General features: G+C 35.4%; 1 protein-coding gene across 15 annotated transcripts in view; it reads left to right on the top strand.

The window, feature by feature from the left end:
* Positions 1 to 18,055, top strand: part of DMD (dystrophin) — a 2,109,452-nt gene that overhangs the window by 1,758,971 nt on the left and 332,426 nt on the right. For all 15 annotated transcript variants that reach the window (XM_012756891.3, XM_012756894.3, XM_012756895.3 and 12 more), the window contains 2 exons: positions 9,509 to 9,629; positions 10,240 to 10,508. In XM_012756891.3, coding sequence (XP_012612345.1) covers positions 9,509 to 9,629; positions 10,240 to 10,508 — 390 coding nt within the window. The remainder of the gene's footprint in view (positions 1 to 9,508; positions 9,630 to 10,239; positions 10,509 to 18,055) is intronic.

Here is an 18,055-nt window from a genome sequence, read left to right as displayed (position 1 = left end):
TACTCTTAAAAATAGTATTTGTATAGTGTTTTGCTTTTATAAAGCATGTTTACACACATTATCCATTTAATTACAAATGAACCCCCGTGTCCTTCCTTTCCCCTATAAATGTATTTTAGGAGAAATTATACCATAACTCAGATTTCCAGAATTTATTGATTCTTTCAGGAACTATTTATTGAGTGCCTTCGTTATGCCAGGGGCTAAGGAAATAATACTGAAGAAAACAAGTATCTGCCTTTACGGATGTTCAAATTTTATGTGTGAGGGAAATACACAATGAACCAATAATTTAATATATAAAATCATGTCAGGTAGTAGTAAGTGCTGTGAAGAAAAAATACACAAAGCATGGATAGAGAAAGACTGAGGAGTATTGGCCTGAGGAGGTTATGTTGGGCAAAGATCTGTGTGAGTGAGCCAAACAAAAGACCTTGGGTAAAGAGTATTCCAGGTAGAAGGAGCAGCAAATTCAAAAGCCAAAAGACAACCTGTGTAAGAAAAGGTTTGGAGTATTCCAGCAGTAGCAAGATGGGCTGTGTATCTCAAGGGAAATAAGAGCAGCAGACAGTGGTAGGTTGTAGAGAGAGGTAAAGGCCAGGTAATGAATGGTCTTGTAGGCTGTAGTTTAGAGGTGGATTTGATTCTGTGTGTAATAAGACATCACTGGAGGACTCTCAGCAGGGGTGATATGATCTGATTTATGTGTTTAGAAGTTGACTCTGGCTGCTGTATGGAGAATTGACTATAGGAGGAGCAAAACTGAAAGCACAGAGAAAGGAGGGTGGTGGAGTCATCTAGGAAGGAAATAATGACGACTTGGACAGAGTGGAAATGATAGATATGGTGAAAAATTATTTGACCCATGATATATTTTGAAGATAGAGCTAATAGAACTTAAGATAGATTGACTGTGGAGTATGAGAGAAAGCAAAGAGTCAAGGATGACTCTGAGGTCTATGGCTTGAACAAATAGGAAAATGATGGTGCCATTTATGGAGATGAGAAAGACTTGGCAATGATCTTGTTTGAGGGTATGTGCTTGGAGTGAATCAAGGGTTCCATTTTTGGATTATGTTGATAGACAGAGACAAATGGTATGATTCAGAAATTGTTCACACTTGACAATCTCAAATTTTGGCTTAGTCTCTTGAGAATGGATATAAATTAATTTGTCACAGTGTTTCCTAATAATCCATTCATTTGTACTATCACTTTAGACGGAATTTCCAAAATTTAAGGTTTAAGCTCAATGACCTAAGACCTAATTTTCTAAATGGCCATGGGAACAGATTGAATTTTCATCAGTAATTTCTCAAGGTCAACTCAGAACTTAACAACATTATTGTCAGTAGGAAATAACTTCCCCAGTGGTTGTTGGAAGCAGCCCAGCCTTAGGATTGAGAGTCAAACAGCTGTTCAAGATGCTGTGTGGGCACTAAACTATTCCTCTATTCCTCCATAGTATCACAGACCAGCAAGCAGGCTGGACTCTATGCTAGCCTATGCCCTTGATCTCAGAAAATATAACTTTTATTTTAAAAGATTTCCAGAAAAAATAAATCTCAACAAAGAGTTTGTTAAACATATTTGCCTCCTAAACACTCAAAAAATGTTTTTTCTTTGAATAAATTAGATTTTTAAAAAAATTAATTTCAGGCTTGAATATATTCATTGACTTTTCAAATTGATTTAATCTCATTTATAAATTAATGTTGTTCATATTATTGACCATCTGAAACAATGGCTAGATATAATATATCTGATACTATAATCCTTTATCGTCACTTTTATTCAGAAGTGAAATGAAAATAAGATGAAGCTGTTTTCATCTTATTTAAAGGTGATTATGTAGTAGAACTCATAGAAGCAGAGAGTAGAAAGATGGTTCCTGGAGATTGGGGGTGGGAGATTGTTGCTCAATGGCTATAAAGTTTCAGTTAGGAAAGACAGTAAGTTCTAAAGATGTGCGGTATAACCTAGTACCTGTATTTAACAATACTGATTCATGCACTCAAAAATTTTGTTAAGAAGATAAAGCTCACAGTAAGTGTTCTTACCACACTAAAAAAAAGATTATTGTGATCTTTTCTTTGTAACCCAGGTGGCCATTTTTATAACTTCTCTAATACTAGCTGTCTTAAATGAATATTAACAAAAATCTCCGTGTTGCTGTTTTTTGTTCTGTTGCCTCTTTCTTCAAATTTCTTTCTTTCATGAATCCCTATGCATTTGCTTTAGATTCTTGAAGGCAACATTCTTGCTACCCTGCCATGGATCTTTGCCCTTTTCCAAGATCTTGGTTTTAAATTAATTGGCCATTGACTGTCCCTAAATCAGTATTTGCTAAAATATTTCTTATGTTTTTGGTACTCAATACATAGGGCAAATATTTAAATGAAGAAAGTCACTATGGTAACAGAATGTATTCAGCAACTTTCTTATCAGACCTAACAACAATATAAGAGGCATAGAAACAAAGTAGAAAAAATATGGGAACTAAAATGATAATACAAGATGATAAAACTATTAAATACTAATCAAATTACAGATATGACTGTGTCAACGTCCTTGTCTTATGCCTGCTCAGTAACCATTTGTTGAATGAATAGAATTATTGGATCACTCTAAATTTCAGGATCTGTCTAGTGTTACTCTCCTCTCCTAGCTAACAATGCAGACTACAAGAAAAGTCCCAAGCAGTAGTTCAAACCATGGACTTCTGAGGGTTTGGACATGAACATCTCCTTTAAGAAATCACTAGGATGAAGAAGGCAGAGGTAATATGGCTACCTCTTGAGGAAATTCCACCCAGTACCTCAATGGTGACACTCAGCTTTGGATCTGGAACATAAGAGTAGGCCCAGAAGAAAATATCTCCATTTTTCCAAATTGACAGCATTATTCTTTTCTCTAATGATTCATGAGACCAGGCTTTCACCTTCAAGTCTATTTTGCATCTAAATCAACTTGGCCTACATACAACACACCTTGGTTTTCTAACTGGATGCTCTATATTTTATTCAACAGTATTTATTGAGGATATACTGTGTGCCAAGTTATGGTTATAATTTTTATCATTAGTAATGATGCTTAACAGAGACTCTTTCAAATCGTCACAATAGAACAGGCCTATGGCCAATTAATGATCTAAACATTGATAAGATCATTGATTATAGAATATTAGAACTGGATATTACAGCTTAGATAAAGTACTTAACAAATGCCCACATTTTACAAATGAATGAGCAAAGGGGCAGGGAGATTTTATGACCTTTTCTAGATTGCCAGGTTCTGGCCCAGCCCAGACTTAAAACCGAGGGCTCCTGCCACTCAGGACAATGATCTTTTCACCACTTCCGTCTGCCTCCCATGATGGTTCTGGAAAGTTCTGCCTACAAATAAGGAAATGATGTGTAGTCGTTCCACAAGATTTTATTCTGAATGGCTTTGCCACTTCAGTGGGAATATAGGTAAAATTCAGGTCCAGGCACACTGTACATTGGGAATCAATGAAATTTGTGTTTTGAAAAGCAAGGGCTTTTGCATGCATCCATAGTAATACGGTCCCACATCCCCTGTCTCTAGGTGAAAGCAAGATAGCTTTTCTCCCTGTAAAGTGAGCACCTGTGGCCAAAGCTCTCATTCTGTCCCTCTCTTCTCTGAGGTACATCAAACCAATCAGCATCTCGCTTTTCATCCCCTCCATACATGGTTCTGAGCTACTTCCTTCCACTTATGGCATTATTAGGCATCTTTGGTAATATTTAAGCAGAAAGCAAGAGGAACAGAAAAAAATAATCCATGAGTTGGTTCTTCTCTATTACTTTCAGATATTTTTAAAGTTTCTAATTTGCTTAATGGCCATTAGGATTTTTTACTTATGTAGCTTCCAAATCATTATAATTCAGGTAGCCTTTATTTTATGCTTTCAGCTTTATTTTATACTTTCAGCCTAGCTTTAGAATCTCAGGATTTGAATTTTTTTTAATTTTATTTTAGAATATTATGGGGTTATAAATGTTTTGGTTACATAAAGTTCTTTTTTACTGTTTGAATTATCAAGATTTGAATTCTAAGTGTCTAGTTAACTGATGGCCGTAGGTAAACCCTAGCTTATCTGAACCTCAATTTGCACTGGTAAAACATTCATAGCATAAAAGTACGTACCACAAATATACCTACTCAACCAAACTAAGGACAAAGATCAAGTTCCTGCATCTTCCCTTCCTTATACATAATAAGTTGAAAATGAATATTTTTGAATGAATTAATAATGAGCCAGCAATCAGTCACCAGTTGGCCAATACTTATGGTATATAAGTTCTTTCCATTAGATAATTTAACCTTCAAAATAAATGGATTACCTTGGGATTCACCACTGTTGTAATATTATAGTAGCATGCTTCATATAAGTTTATTTCATGGATCTTAAGAAGCTGAAGGGAAAATTCAATTTGGTATGTCTAATATTTTCTCATTTGCATAATAGAATATTATTTTATTTTCATGGAGGTGCTGCAAGTCTTTAGTAATTGCTTCTAATTCTTCCACATCACTATTTTGGACCCTTGAATCTCACTGTTTTGGAAAGGTGGAAAAAAGATATGGGGAAGAGGATATGTTTTAAAGAAGATAATTTTATCTGTTCAAGGGATTCAGGAAGTAATTATCCTTACATTTGAGTACCAACATCTAAATACTGTTAAGATATATTCTTTGTGTATGTGGGAGAAGTTCTCTATATCTGATACCTTTTCATATCAGCACACGAATGAACTGACCTCTCTGATTTCAAATTTTAATTAACTATTATTTCTAAGTCCGTATCAGTATATATGAGTATGTATTTTCTCAAACCTCATTCAAACAGGCTTTCTTTGGGAGACACAACACTTAGTATCAAAGAGTCATACTGAATGTTCTTGGTTTTGTTTTAAAATGGCTTCATTTTCTTTCCTTTTAAAATGCAATAAATGGCATTACCATATGCAGCTTATGGTAAGTTATTAGATGTTGAAAAATTGATTTTCCATTATTTCAATGCAGATTCTACTTTTTTTTTTACTACATAAACCTTTGTCTCTTAAACTCCATGCTACAATGATCACTGAAGTCCATTGCCTAGAACAGTATCTGATAAAAAGTAGTTACTTAAAGTTTGTTTAGTGAATCAGTGAAGAAGAAACTGACATATAACCATGTTTAAAATGACATGTACTATTTATAGTTTTGTCCACATAATAAGAAACATTACCATTTTCTTTATCCCCTTATTTTCTTAAACCAACTATTTCCCCTTTTTTCTTGGGCTCTTTGCCCCTTTTGTATTCAGTCTGAATCTTCTGAAATTCGTGTAACCCTCTCTTCCATCCACTTTCTTTTCTTAATTTCAGTCAATGATGTGAAAATAATGGTACTTATGTCTTTGTAATGACAGAACTTCCTTTGTCTTTTCTTTAGACTAATTTTAATCCTCAGTGACTCATATTTAAGAAATGAAGTGTGCAGCTGTGGTGGAGCTAAGTTGTTGGCAACAACTCAAGGGGCAAACAAGTGGTCTCTCACAATGGGTGGTCCTCAGCCTTGAGTTATTTACTGTTCAGTGTAAACAATGGAATTGTATCATCGAATAGTGCCTTGGACTTTTTAAATTTGATGAGATCTTTAAGGTCCATTTCTTTATTTTACAGATCTTGTTCCATCAATTATCTCCACTTTTCCCTGTCAAGTTCTTTAATATATTTTTCTCTGCTAGGGTGACCAACTGTCCAGTTTTCCCTGAAACTGTCCAATTTTCCTGAGACTGTCCTGGTTTTAGCATTGCATGTCCCACATCCTGAAAAACCCACTGCTGGGAAAACCATGGTGGGGTTAATTACCCTACTGCTAGCTTCCATTCTTCAGTCTATCTTCAATTCATTCTCATCTTAAAAAGAACATCTCATCCCTTTATCTTGTTATCCTCTCTGTCCTCCTGGCCTCTCTTCCTCTTTTCCTTCTCAGAAAATTAAAAACAAAAACAACAACAACAAAAAAAAACATTGAACAAATACATTTTACTTGAAATCCTAATCCTTCTTCTTCCACTTACTCTCCAACCAAACCTATTTCTGAAAGCCACTGCCCTCCGCTGAAATTGCTCTCACCAAGTGCAATAAACACTCTGCAGTGCCCATCTTGCTTTACCTCTGTGTATCATGATTAGCTGCGCTTGTGTGCCTTCTTCTTGAAACTCTTACTCTCTTTGAAATGTCTACACTCCTCACTTACCCCAATCTCTCCACTTATGTTTCTTTTTGGTTCACTTATGAGATCCTATTCTTCTGTCTCCCCATTAAACTTGGATATGTAGACACTCAATGTAAATGAGCTGGCTAAGAGAATGTCCTTTTCTCTAAATCTCCTTTTCTTCTCTCCAAATATCAGACTTTATTACTTTCTTATAGAAGGAATGTTACTTTGCCAAGCTGAGCTTATCACCCTCCCTTACTTTGTTCCCCATGCACAGAACCCTCCCTTCTTCATGTTGGGTTTTTAATATTAAGTTTTATTCATTTGATCCTGAATGCATTTGTGGTATTCTGGATCAGAAGCAGATTTTTTTAATTACCTTACAGTAAATACTGTTGCTGCCCCTCTCCTTTTGCCCAAAGACTTCCCCCTAGGATGATGTGATAAATGCTGATGTTTTCCTACTTCAGTGGCTAGGTACTCCATAGGCGAAAGAGCAAGAAAAATTATTTTTTTCTCTGCTTGTAAAAGAAAAGAAGACAGCCATCCCCTCTTCTCCTGAAAGGTTCTCCTTGGGAAGATAATGAGCCTGAGTCCTAACTCTAACTTCTTTAAGAGCCCAATGTGTCTCAGGTTTTACAAGCTAGAAATATCTCGTAGGTCTGGCCTTCATAATTTGTGAAATGTAAATACCTAGAGAGATAGCCAGTCCAGCCTTTCTGACAACTTGGAGCTTAACCTAGAAACCCAGTAGTCTGGGATATAACAATTTGGCCCTCTTGGATCAGAGAAATTAACTAGACAGATAGCTACAGATCTCATTCTTATGATGTGGGAAGGTTTTCAGGAGACTAGAGCTTTTTATAGGTGCACTGAGAAATCTAGGAAAGTTTATTTCCTTATATAATTAGTTTGATTACACCCAGCATTTAGAGTCATCTTTGCTCCTTCCTCTCTCTTTTCTCCAACATCTGTTCAGTCACTAAATCCTCACACCTCTACTTTCTAAATATTTCCCTATCCTATCCCTGTCTTTTTATCCTGGTACCATTGCCCTGGGTCAGATCCTCATAATCTTTCACTGAATTCTTGCAGTTGTATCCTCATTGTCTCTCTGATTCCATTTCTGCTCTTCTCAAATACATACTTTGTAATTTTTTTCAGGGAGATCTATTTGAAACATACATATGCCTATGCCACTTCCCTGCTTAAATCTGTTCAAAGGTTCCTGATTACCTAAAAGGCAACACCTAAGCATCTTAGCAGGCCACATACAGTCATAGAAATGCTGAGCTCCAGATTCTGGCTTAAAGGTCTAATATATTTCCAGATAATAATAGTGTCCTGTTTCATCTCTGGGCATCTCTTTTCCTTGTTCTTTAAAATATTCTAGAAACACTGCCCTGCTTGAGATACCCATACACACCATACTGTAGTATGTTCTATATCTCTGCACTTGCATTTTCCTCTTCTCAGAATGCCCTATAACCTACTCTTCCTTGACTATCTCGTGTTTATGCCTTTGAATTCTACATGATTACTATCTTCTCCTGGAAGTCTTGTATTGAAAGCATTGTATTGAAATCATTTATGTGTTTGACCCTTTCATTATAATGTAAGTTCTTAATTAGAAGGGGTTGTTGCTATACTGTCAAGTCCAAATGGAGAGAAGAAGCAAAATAATCTGCTTGAAGTTGGGAAAATTACATGTATGAAGAAAATACAGGAATACAAGAACTGTATACATACATACATGTGTGTGCACACGCAATGAGAGAGATTTCAAGTGAAATATTAGAAAGAGAATCAGTCTTATATGTAACCAGAGTAATTAACCCACCTACCCAGTACGATTTCAAGGGTATAAGAATATCTGACTATACAGAGATTACTTCCCCATCCACAGGCTGAATCCTAATATTTCACTTACAGAACTCCATTATTTTGGTTAAAACACCTTGCGTCTCTCTATTGGATTGTAAATAACTATGGATGATGAATCATTTTGCAAAATATCAGACTCAGAATCTTTGGAATGGTGAACGCCACTAAGATTTTGCTAATAAATATGTCTTATAGTACAGTTCTGGAGCACTTTTGCAACATAGTGTTATATCTGAAATTTAAAGGAGGATACTACTAATTTTTTTTCCCAGTGACAGAACAAGACTTAAATTTGGTAGACAACATTGCTAAGAATAAGACAGAGTTGAAAAAAGATATTAAAAATTAAGCTTTAGATCAGGGCAATTATTATTGCTATTGTTGTTACACAAATATATTAGCATTTATGTAATAGGCACTTAATACATTTATTAACAACTTTACTTCTGAGATCAGGAAATCTAGGTGAATAACTATCTTCAATGGTTTCAGAGTATTTGTTAGTTTATCCTAGCCTCACAGTATGCCCTACAATCTTCTTAGCATTTGATTATATATGAACTTACTGTTTTTACTCTTTCTAGTGTGCTAGTTTTCTCCTTTCTTTTGGTTGAGAAACTTCTTAAAGGCAGAAACTATGCATTTTGTTTTTCTCTTAATCCCCTGTATCAAAGAAGATGACAAATTAAAAATTAAAATTGATAACTGGCCCAGATGGCCTCAAAACACCTATTCTAAGTATATTCATTTATAGAAACTTAACATGTTTTCACCATTCCTTCATCCACTCAAAACATTTCTACTATTCTCAAAGAGGTCACAATAGATAATATAATGGGTATTTTTCAAAAGTACTAAGAGTTTTCACTTAGCATACTGTTAATACATTATTTTCTTCATTATCAGAAATTTTGACAGAATTAACTGGTGATTATCAATTGGATTTGTTGTATACTTCAATACAACCTAAGTTCCTTCAAATGGCCCTTAAGGCTTCCCATTTTCTTCTGGATTCAGTTTTGGGTGTGTTTAAGTCCTCATTAGCCGTGCTAAGTTTTCACAATGTGTACCTTGCAACTTTAGCTCTAGATTTCAAGTTTGACAGTCAGGTTATATAAACGAAGCACTCTTATCTTAATGAGACGGCATTAACTATCTAGAAAGATCCCCTCTTCTCCCCAAAATATTGCCACAAACACAGTGGTTTCCTCATTAACAGAAAGACTTATAAAGCCTTTTTTAAAAAAAGTCATTTTATAACTATCAGTTTATAAATAAAGGAGATAGAAATTGACCTGGGAGTTTCATAAATAAGTTCTGAGCACCCAGGATTAATTTTGAGAAGAATGCCAGAAGCCAAATAAGCATTTCTTTTCATCTCATTTCACAGGCCTTCAGGAGGGAATTGAAAACTAAAGAACCTGTAATCATGAGTACTCTTGAGACTGTACGGATATTTCTGACAGAGCAGCCTTTGGAAGGACTAGAGAAACTCTACCAGGAGCCCAGAGGTAATTGAATGTGGAACTATAATAACATATTGATAGAAGGATCAGTGGTGACAGAGCAGCCCATCCATTCTTGCTGCCAGGGTCTGGAAAGCTCTCATATTTTCTAGGTTAAATAGAATCAATTCAAACTAAACATAGATGTTGAAGAAGAATAAGGACTCATAAACCATCATGCATAAATCTGTTTGCACATTCATAAATAAACATTAAAAGAGATTAGCAATCAGTTATTATTGGAACAGTTAGAAAATAATAAACAAAGGAGTTTATCTGTGAGGAGGAATTCTGTTGTTAAAAAGACGACAAGCTAATTTTCAATGTAAGAGCCTGACTGAAGTGAATTAGAGCTTGTGGTGTGCATCCTAACATTTTTCTCCTCAATAGTTTGAATGAACCATAGATTATCTGATTGATATAAGGTAGAAAAGATTCACTCAGGAAGACAGAGTTTAGATGTGCTGGACTGTATCAAAATTTATGCCAAATTATAAAAGAGCCATTAATCACTAGGTTGGCCTCTTGTTAAACTGTACTCTCTTTCTTTCCTTTTTGACATGTTTAAAAAACAAAAATAAGTGTGCCCTAAAACCTTGTTGTATTGCCAATTTAGAGCTGCCTTCTGAAGAGAGAGCCCAGAATGTCACCCGGCTCCTACGAAAGCAGGCTGAGGAGGTCAATACTGAGTGGGAAAAATTGAACCTGCACTCCGCTGACTGGCAGAGAAAAATAGATGAGGCCCTTGAAAGACTTCAGGAACTTCAAGAGGCAACAGATGAGCTGGACCTTAAGCTGCGCCAAGCTGAGGTGATCAAGGGATCCTGGCAGCCGGTGGGTGATCTCCTCATTGACTCTCTCCAAGATCACCTCGAAAAAGTCAAGGTACCTACCATCTACTACTTTGCTTCAGGGCCCTTTGAGAGACCCAAAAGAGAATCTCCTCTGAATTGGAGTGCAATGTTTTCTTCCCACAAAGTTAAAATAGGGCCATTCAACAATAGAGATCAATCCATCTTTCACAAATTCAAGTTCTTCTTTCACATGGTATTCTCTCTGAGAGAAGATAGTGATCTAGTCATCTGTCTTCCATGATATGGAATGAAATATTAAAAAGTTACAGGGCAAAAAAATCATTTTGATTTTGCTATCAGGAAATTAACTTAAGTGTTTGTACTAAAGTAGTCTGATTTCCGTGTGTGTGTGTGTGTGTGTGTGTGTGTGTGTGTGTATGTATTTTTTGTGTTACTTAGTATCAGAGTAGGGAAAAATACAGTATTTAATCAAAAGCCAGGATTTTAGGTTTTAGCTTTTTTGCCTACTATATTATATAACTTGGGTAAGTTATGATACTGTGTGAAATCAAACTGCTAATGCTGTACTTCCCTTGGAAGACAATGTATGTACTACAGTTTCAGGTTGCCTTAGCCCACTGCAGTCATGAGGAAAAATCATTCTGTATTTGGAAGACTACTGTCTATGAGACCAAAGCTAAATTCCCTTGGGGCCCAAAGATGACAAATATATTTATAAAAAAAAGAAAGTGCATATTGCAGAATACCATTTCGAAATCAGAAACTACCCATTTAGCGTCAAAACTACAAAAGTCCTAGATTCAAATTCAAAAGAAATCCAACTCCCAAATATGCATTTGGCATATTTGCCAAAACCCTCATTCTTGAAGTTTTCTTCCTTAGCTTTCATGGCACTGTTTGGTCTACATTCTTCTTCCTATTTTGCCATAAATTCTTAACTTCTACCCACCCTTCAAATGTTGGTGTGCCCAAGTTTTTAACCTTAGCCCAATTTGCTTTTTTGTTTTTTTGTTTTTTTCACTTTTTATTTTTTTTCTATAGGCACTTATTTTCCCAGCATATTATGGGGGTACAAATGTTAAGGTTACATATATTGCCCATGTTCCCCCTCCCCCCTCGAGTCAGAGCTTCAAGTGGGACCATCCCCCAGACAGTGCACATCTTACTCATTATGTTTGTATATACCCATCGCCTCCTCCCCCCTCCCAGCTGCCCGACACTCAATAAATGTTATTCCTATATGTCCACTTAGGTGTTGATCAGTTAATACCAATTTGCTGGTGAGTACAGGTGGTGCTTTTTTATTTTTTAAATGCTTTGTGTTTGAGACAACATGGATAGTGATGACTCTAAATCTCTAGTCTGGATCTCTCCTCTGATCTCCTAACTCATGTGACATTAGAATCACAAATGTAACTATTCTAAAACCAAGCTCATTGATTCTCCTGTTCTTCCATTCCCTATGCTATCCTCTTCTACCTGCCTCCCTGTTTTCTGTGTTTCCTATAAAATAGGAATAACTAAAAGTTAGTGAATCTTAATCCAACAAATTTTCTCAGACTAGAAACTTTAGTTTCATCTTTAAATCCCTTCTACATTTTCAGTGATTCCATGTGCAATTGCTCATGTGATCTCAGAATATGTCTTTTATTTTTTCTCTTTTCAACCAATGTCCTTTTACTAATTCCCAGCATCTTTTACTTAGATGATAGCAGTATACATCTTTAAATCCCATTCCCCAGTCAATCTGCCTGGCATATCATAAACATTATACTTTAAAATGTTTGGTTAATGAATGAATGTATGACGTTTCCTTACTGATATTCCTGCATTATCCAGCCTCTTCCAACTCCAATCCAAACTCCTTGTAAGAGAATGCTTGCCCAGAGAATAAAGTCCAATGAATGAAGAGGGTAAGTCGCCCTTTTCTTCCTAGCCCAGGCTTGATTTCTCAACTGTAGCTCCTGCCTCTAGGCCATTCCACCCCTTTTACCCAAATATGCCATCTTTTTTTAAATAGTTGCCCATCTTTGCAAATGTTCTTCTCTCTGTCCAGATCACCCCACCTTGTCTGCCTGATGAACTCCTTCTCAGCCCTCAAGTCCCAATCCAAATATCACCTGTCTTTAGAGTCTTTCCTGAGTGTCTACAACCCCCAGCTCCCACCAACCAGAGAAAACTGCTCACAGCTTGGTGCTTTCATAGATCACCAGACATGCTTAAATTGTTACACCTAAATTTCTCATATATTGCAGCAACTTAACTGTGTAATTTTTTCTCTCAGAGAAAGTTAGGTCCCTAAGAGCAAGGATCATGCACTACATGTTTGGGCTCCTAGCCCAGTGCCAACAACATATAAGGAATCTCATTTAGTATCTTCATTTATTCATTCAATAATTGTTTATAAGCCACTGTGTAACATGCTAGACATATAGTATTAAGCAAACAGACTTAGTCTTTGCCCTCATGAAGCATATAGTCTAATGTTGAATTGCATAGCTCTCCATTAAAATAATAGGTAAATATTTGAAAAAAGAAAAGATTAGCTGGGCATCATGGCTCACGCCTGTAATCCTAGCAATCTGGGAGGTCAAGGCGGGAGGATCACTCAAGGTCAGGAGATCAAAACCAGCCTGAGCAATAGAAAGAAAATTAATTGACCAATTAAAATATATAGAAAAAATTAGCCAGGCATGGTGGCTCGTGCCTGTAAGTCCCAGCTATTTGGGAGGCTGAGGCAGGATTGCTTGAGCCCAGTAGTTTGAGGTTGCTGTGAGCTAGGCTGACATCACAGCACTCTAGCCCAGGCAACAGAGTGAGACTCTGTCTCAAAAGAAAAGAATAAAAATTTGGCTCTGTTATCTCTAAAATCCCTTTCCTGCAATATTTTATGACCCCATGTGTAACATTTAAAGCAATGGTTAACATTGCTGTCTACTGGAAAATTAAGATGTTTTGAAATTATTACCTTGTGTTTTTTTAGGATTAAATATAGTACTTTTATCCAAAAACAGGAACTAATTTTTTAAAGTCTTCTGCAAAAATGAGAAGTTTAGTAGGATGTCCCAAAGAAATTAAATTAGTTAATAAATCAATTAAGTTGCTGAATATATAGGCTATAAAGCAGGCATAAGGGACTCATTTTTAGCCATGTCTCTCACACAGAAGCATTTGTAAGCTACTTAGTATGGATGGAGAATGTATGCAGCATGATTTAATAATAAAAGATAACTAAAAGTGGAACAGTTCAAATATCAACTTACCTTCACCCAACCATATATATTCCTTTCAGTTTACCCGGCTTACCTGTTCTTGATGTTAAGATGAACTTCATTTTCCATACCCTAATTGGTAAAACTCTCATTTCGATCCCAATAATAGCAAAACATATAAACATTAAATATGCTTTTCAAAAAGAGCTTATATAATCCAACAGATCCACTTTCTCAGACACAGATATACTTAAGTTATGGAACTTATCCGAATATAAGTGATAATAGATGTGATTGTTTGTGTTTCTAAACCAGTATTGTGTAAGTATTTTATGCATACTTTAAACTTATGGATCACATGAATTCATATCTATTTATTTACCTTCAGTAGGTCTTCTTCAATTTTACAGTGGCAATAAAATAAGTCATTTTTCTCCATTGCATCTTATCGACACCATGTTTAGAACTCTGAAGCTTTGATAGTGGTAGTTTACAAGGAGTGAATTTTATTAACTAAAACTTATTTCAAAAAAAGCAGCAGCATAGTTATAACAACTGTTCCCATTTTTCTACTCAGCAGTTTTAACCCTCAGAGGCTCCACACTGTAGGGAACTGCAAACTGATAGCTAGGCAATTAGCCAGAAGAACATTTTATATACCCGTATCAGTTCACTTTTATAACCTCTAATGACTCTATCATAGTACTCCCCTCCATTATGATCTTATGTGTTAAAGAAGTTGTTATTCAAGTGACTATGGAATATGTATTTCAGTGGCATTTAGCATTGTATCATTTCATTAGCAAATGTGGCTTTTGGATTTGGAGAATAGATTAAACAATGATTAAGTCCCTGTACTCTATGGAAATGGCATTATTGCTAGCTGATCATCTTCAGGGTAATAAACATGGTAAATCAATAGAAGGAAACATAGTGTTAATACTGAATATTTAGGTCACTAAGAATCTTAGCCTTTGAAATATAGCTTCCATAGGAATAGCCACTGGAATAAAATTTAAGTTGTAAATGCCTCTTTACTTTTAAAATTCATGATTTATACTGCTTATCAAATATTTTAAGAACAGAATCATGATTTCTCACTTTACTGGAAAGAACACCAATGCTTATTTGACTTCATAAATATTCCACTTTCCTTGTAATGAGGAGTAAGAATAATTGAATCACTAGGTGCTCTACATAGATCTCTAAGTGAAATATATAAAGGCTTTAATAAAGTAGAATAACTTTTTTTCTTTCTTTTTAAAAATTTCAATAGATTTAGGGGTTACAAGTATTTTTTGTTACATGGATGAATTGTATAATGCTAAAGTCAGGGTTTTTAGTGTACCCATCACCATAATAGTGTACATTGTACCCCATAAGTAGGCTTTTACCTCTCATTCCCTCCCAACCTCCCCCTTTCTTAGTTTTAAATGTCCATTATACCACTTCATGACCATATATACCCCTTGCATAGCTCCCACTTAAAAGTGAGAACATATGGTATTTGTTTTGCCATTCCTGAGATACTTCACTTAGGATAATGGTCTCCAGTTCCATCCAACTTGCTGCAAAAAACATTGTTTCATTGCTTTTTATGAGTGAGCATTACTCCATGGTGTGTGTGTTGGGGGGGGGGTATGTGTGTATCTCACATTTTCTCTATCCACTCATCAGCTGATGGACATTTAGGTTGTTTCCATATCTTTGCAATTGTGGATTGTGCTGCAATAATTCGAGGCAGGAATCTTTTTGATAAAATAACATCTTTTCCTTTGGGTAGATACCCAGTAGTGGGACTGCTTCATCGAATGGTAGGTCTAAAAGTTCTTTGAGAAATCTCCGTACTGTTTTTCATAAAAGTTGTGCAAGTTTACATTCCCACCAACAGTGTATAAGCATTTCCCTTTCACTGCATCCGCACCCACATCTATTGTTTTTTGACATTTTAATAATGGCCATTCAGACAGGGGTAAGGTGATATCTCATTGGGGTTCTAATTTACATTTGCCTGATGATTAATGATGAACATTTTTTCATATGTTTGTTGGCAAAGTAGAATAACTTTTGAACCTACAGTCTGCATACGACATTTTTGTTCTTAAGAACAATCTCAGCGTGAAAAAGTTTGTGGGTTGTTGTTTTTCTAATGTGTTGTTTTTGTTCTCATAGATCATGGTTTCGCTACACCAAAGGTGGTACATCATTCTTGAGCCAGGAATATTTCACTGCCCTTAGTTTACCTGTTGACTTTAAATACAATTTTTCACACACAATAGTTAAACTCTCCTGGGCTACCATCTTGGAATAAGCAAATTTGTCACATCTATGTAGCTATGCATTTTGCATTTTTATCAGACTTTTAATTTACATTTCTTACTACCAAAAGTCAAGGGCAGAGAGTCTGTGAGTTTTCCTTTAAAGTTCTCACAATGAAATATTTTGATTAGATCTTTTTGGCATTCTAATTGAGATCGATTTGATGATGTGTGTAGTGGGCTAGGGACTATGATGAAGCCGAAGCCACTATTCCATCTTTACTTAATTATGTTCAGCATTCACATCTAAAATTTTTAAGAAGAAAACTGGCAAATGCATGTTTTTAGACCTACCATCCAGAGCCCCTATGGCTTGGTTTGCTCGAGAAATTTGTCAAAAAAAATGCTATCTCAGAATAGCATTTGACATTGAGAAAACTAAGTACGTTTCTACCTAACAGATAATGTGAAATGTGATGTAATGTATTCAAATTTCACCTTCGCTTAGACAAAAAGGAAGCTTGCAACCATGTTCATGCAACTTTATCTTCCCTTACTGCTTTTCTCCTCTTAACCCTGATTCTAAAGTTTTATTCTTATTTTATTGATTTCTTTTTATATTTGTCATTTATATGAGTCAAGTCAACCTTAAATCCTTTCCTATATGTGAGTTTTATAAAGGAAGTTGATAATCCTTTCTTATAGAGTTAGAGGATCCATGGATAGAAAGAACCATCATAAACAGGGAAACCCTAAGAATGCTTCAAATATGTAAACTCCCTCAATGCTGAATAAAGGAATTATATCTTCATAATAAATGAGGAATACTGCCTAAAGTAGGAAGAAGAAAGATTATTAATATTTTGTCCATTGTTATGAACTGCAAATGAATTGCTGTATGGAGGCTTTTGTTGTTGTTTTTGTAAAAATGCTATGTGTATTAAGTAAGGCTTTGATCAAGAAGAGAAAACAAACAAGATATAATCCTTCATAGATCTGGATTAAATATGTAGCTAATGCCTTTCATATGGAGCAAGCAGGGTTTTATTTAGTTTACAAAGCATGCAGTTGTGATGTTTAAAAGCATATGCTAGGGCCTTTAATATCTGAAATAAATCTATCCAAAGGCATATTATAGTAAAGTCTCTCTGTATGCTTTAAAAGTATAGTATATTTTTAATAGAATGGCCATTGGCTTTAATAGAGCTTAGAAACTAAAGTAGGAATTACTCATCTTAAAAATCCTGACCAAATTATTTGTTCAATGTAAAATTAATTGTAAGTTAGTGTTGCCAGGAGAGCTTATTACTTGGTTCCCATGTATTCCCTCTCATCTTCTGCTTTGTTTATAAAGCTAAAAGCAAATTACTTAGGACAGCAATGTCAAATCACTTTCTTTCCCCAAAGCATCTGATTTTAGATAGCGCTGTGTGTGTTTTAAAAGCCCCTACCTCGACTTAGGCAAATAGAACCTTCGTTTACCATGCTATTCCCATTCCGCCTTTGAAACTTCTGAAAAGGCAGAGTGGAGTAATTGTTTCAGACATCTGCTTAGCATACTTTGAAGTGTATATAAGTTCTTTTTTGGTTTCATTTGAACCCCAGCTGTCTTCACCGAAGTCTATAATCAATCTGAATTAAGTTGTCCTACTTCTCCTAATAAGTCTCTTATTAAGTTCTGCGTCAGCCTCTTAGGGAGACTTAAAAGCTAATTCATGTAGAATTGCCATTTTCTACTAATTCATTTGTCAGCTCTCCAAATTCCAACGAAAACAATTGCAAAGACTATTAATTTGGCTCTTCATAAACAACTTATGTAAGTGTAGTATACATTGGAGCCAAACAAACGATTTAAAACAGTGGGTGGGAGAAAATGAGTTGATGACATTCAACACGCTTTTCTTTTTGACTGTTTCAAGATGCCTTCCACATCCAAAGCATAAAGTCATTTCTTTAATAAGAGAAACGTCCTTCTGCTTTTTCATAAATAAGATAATTACTGAGTGAACTTTGCTTAAAGATAGGAAAAGGCTTCAGAAGAGTTAGAAAAGGAACATGTTCTTTTTATTATTGAACTTATTTTAATTTGGACTTCTTTGTATTCCTTTGATAGACTGTGATAAAAGAAAGAGCTAGAATTGGTTACT

Source organism: Microcebus murinus, chromosome X (genome assembly GCF_040939455.1).
Source record: "Microcebus murinus isolate Inina chromosome X, M.murinus_Inina_mat1.0, whole genome shotgun sequence".
NCBI classification, from domain to species: Eukaryota; Metazoa; Chordata; class Mammalia; order Primates; family Cheirogaleidae; genus Microcebus; species Microcebus murinus.
This window is presented reverse-complemented; position numbering and strand designations above follow the sequence as displayed.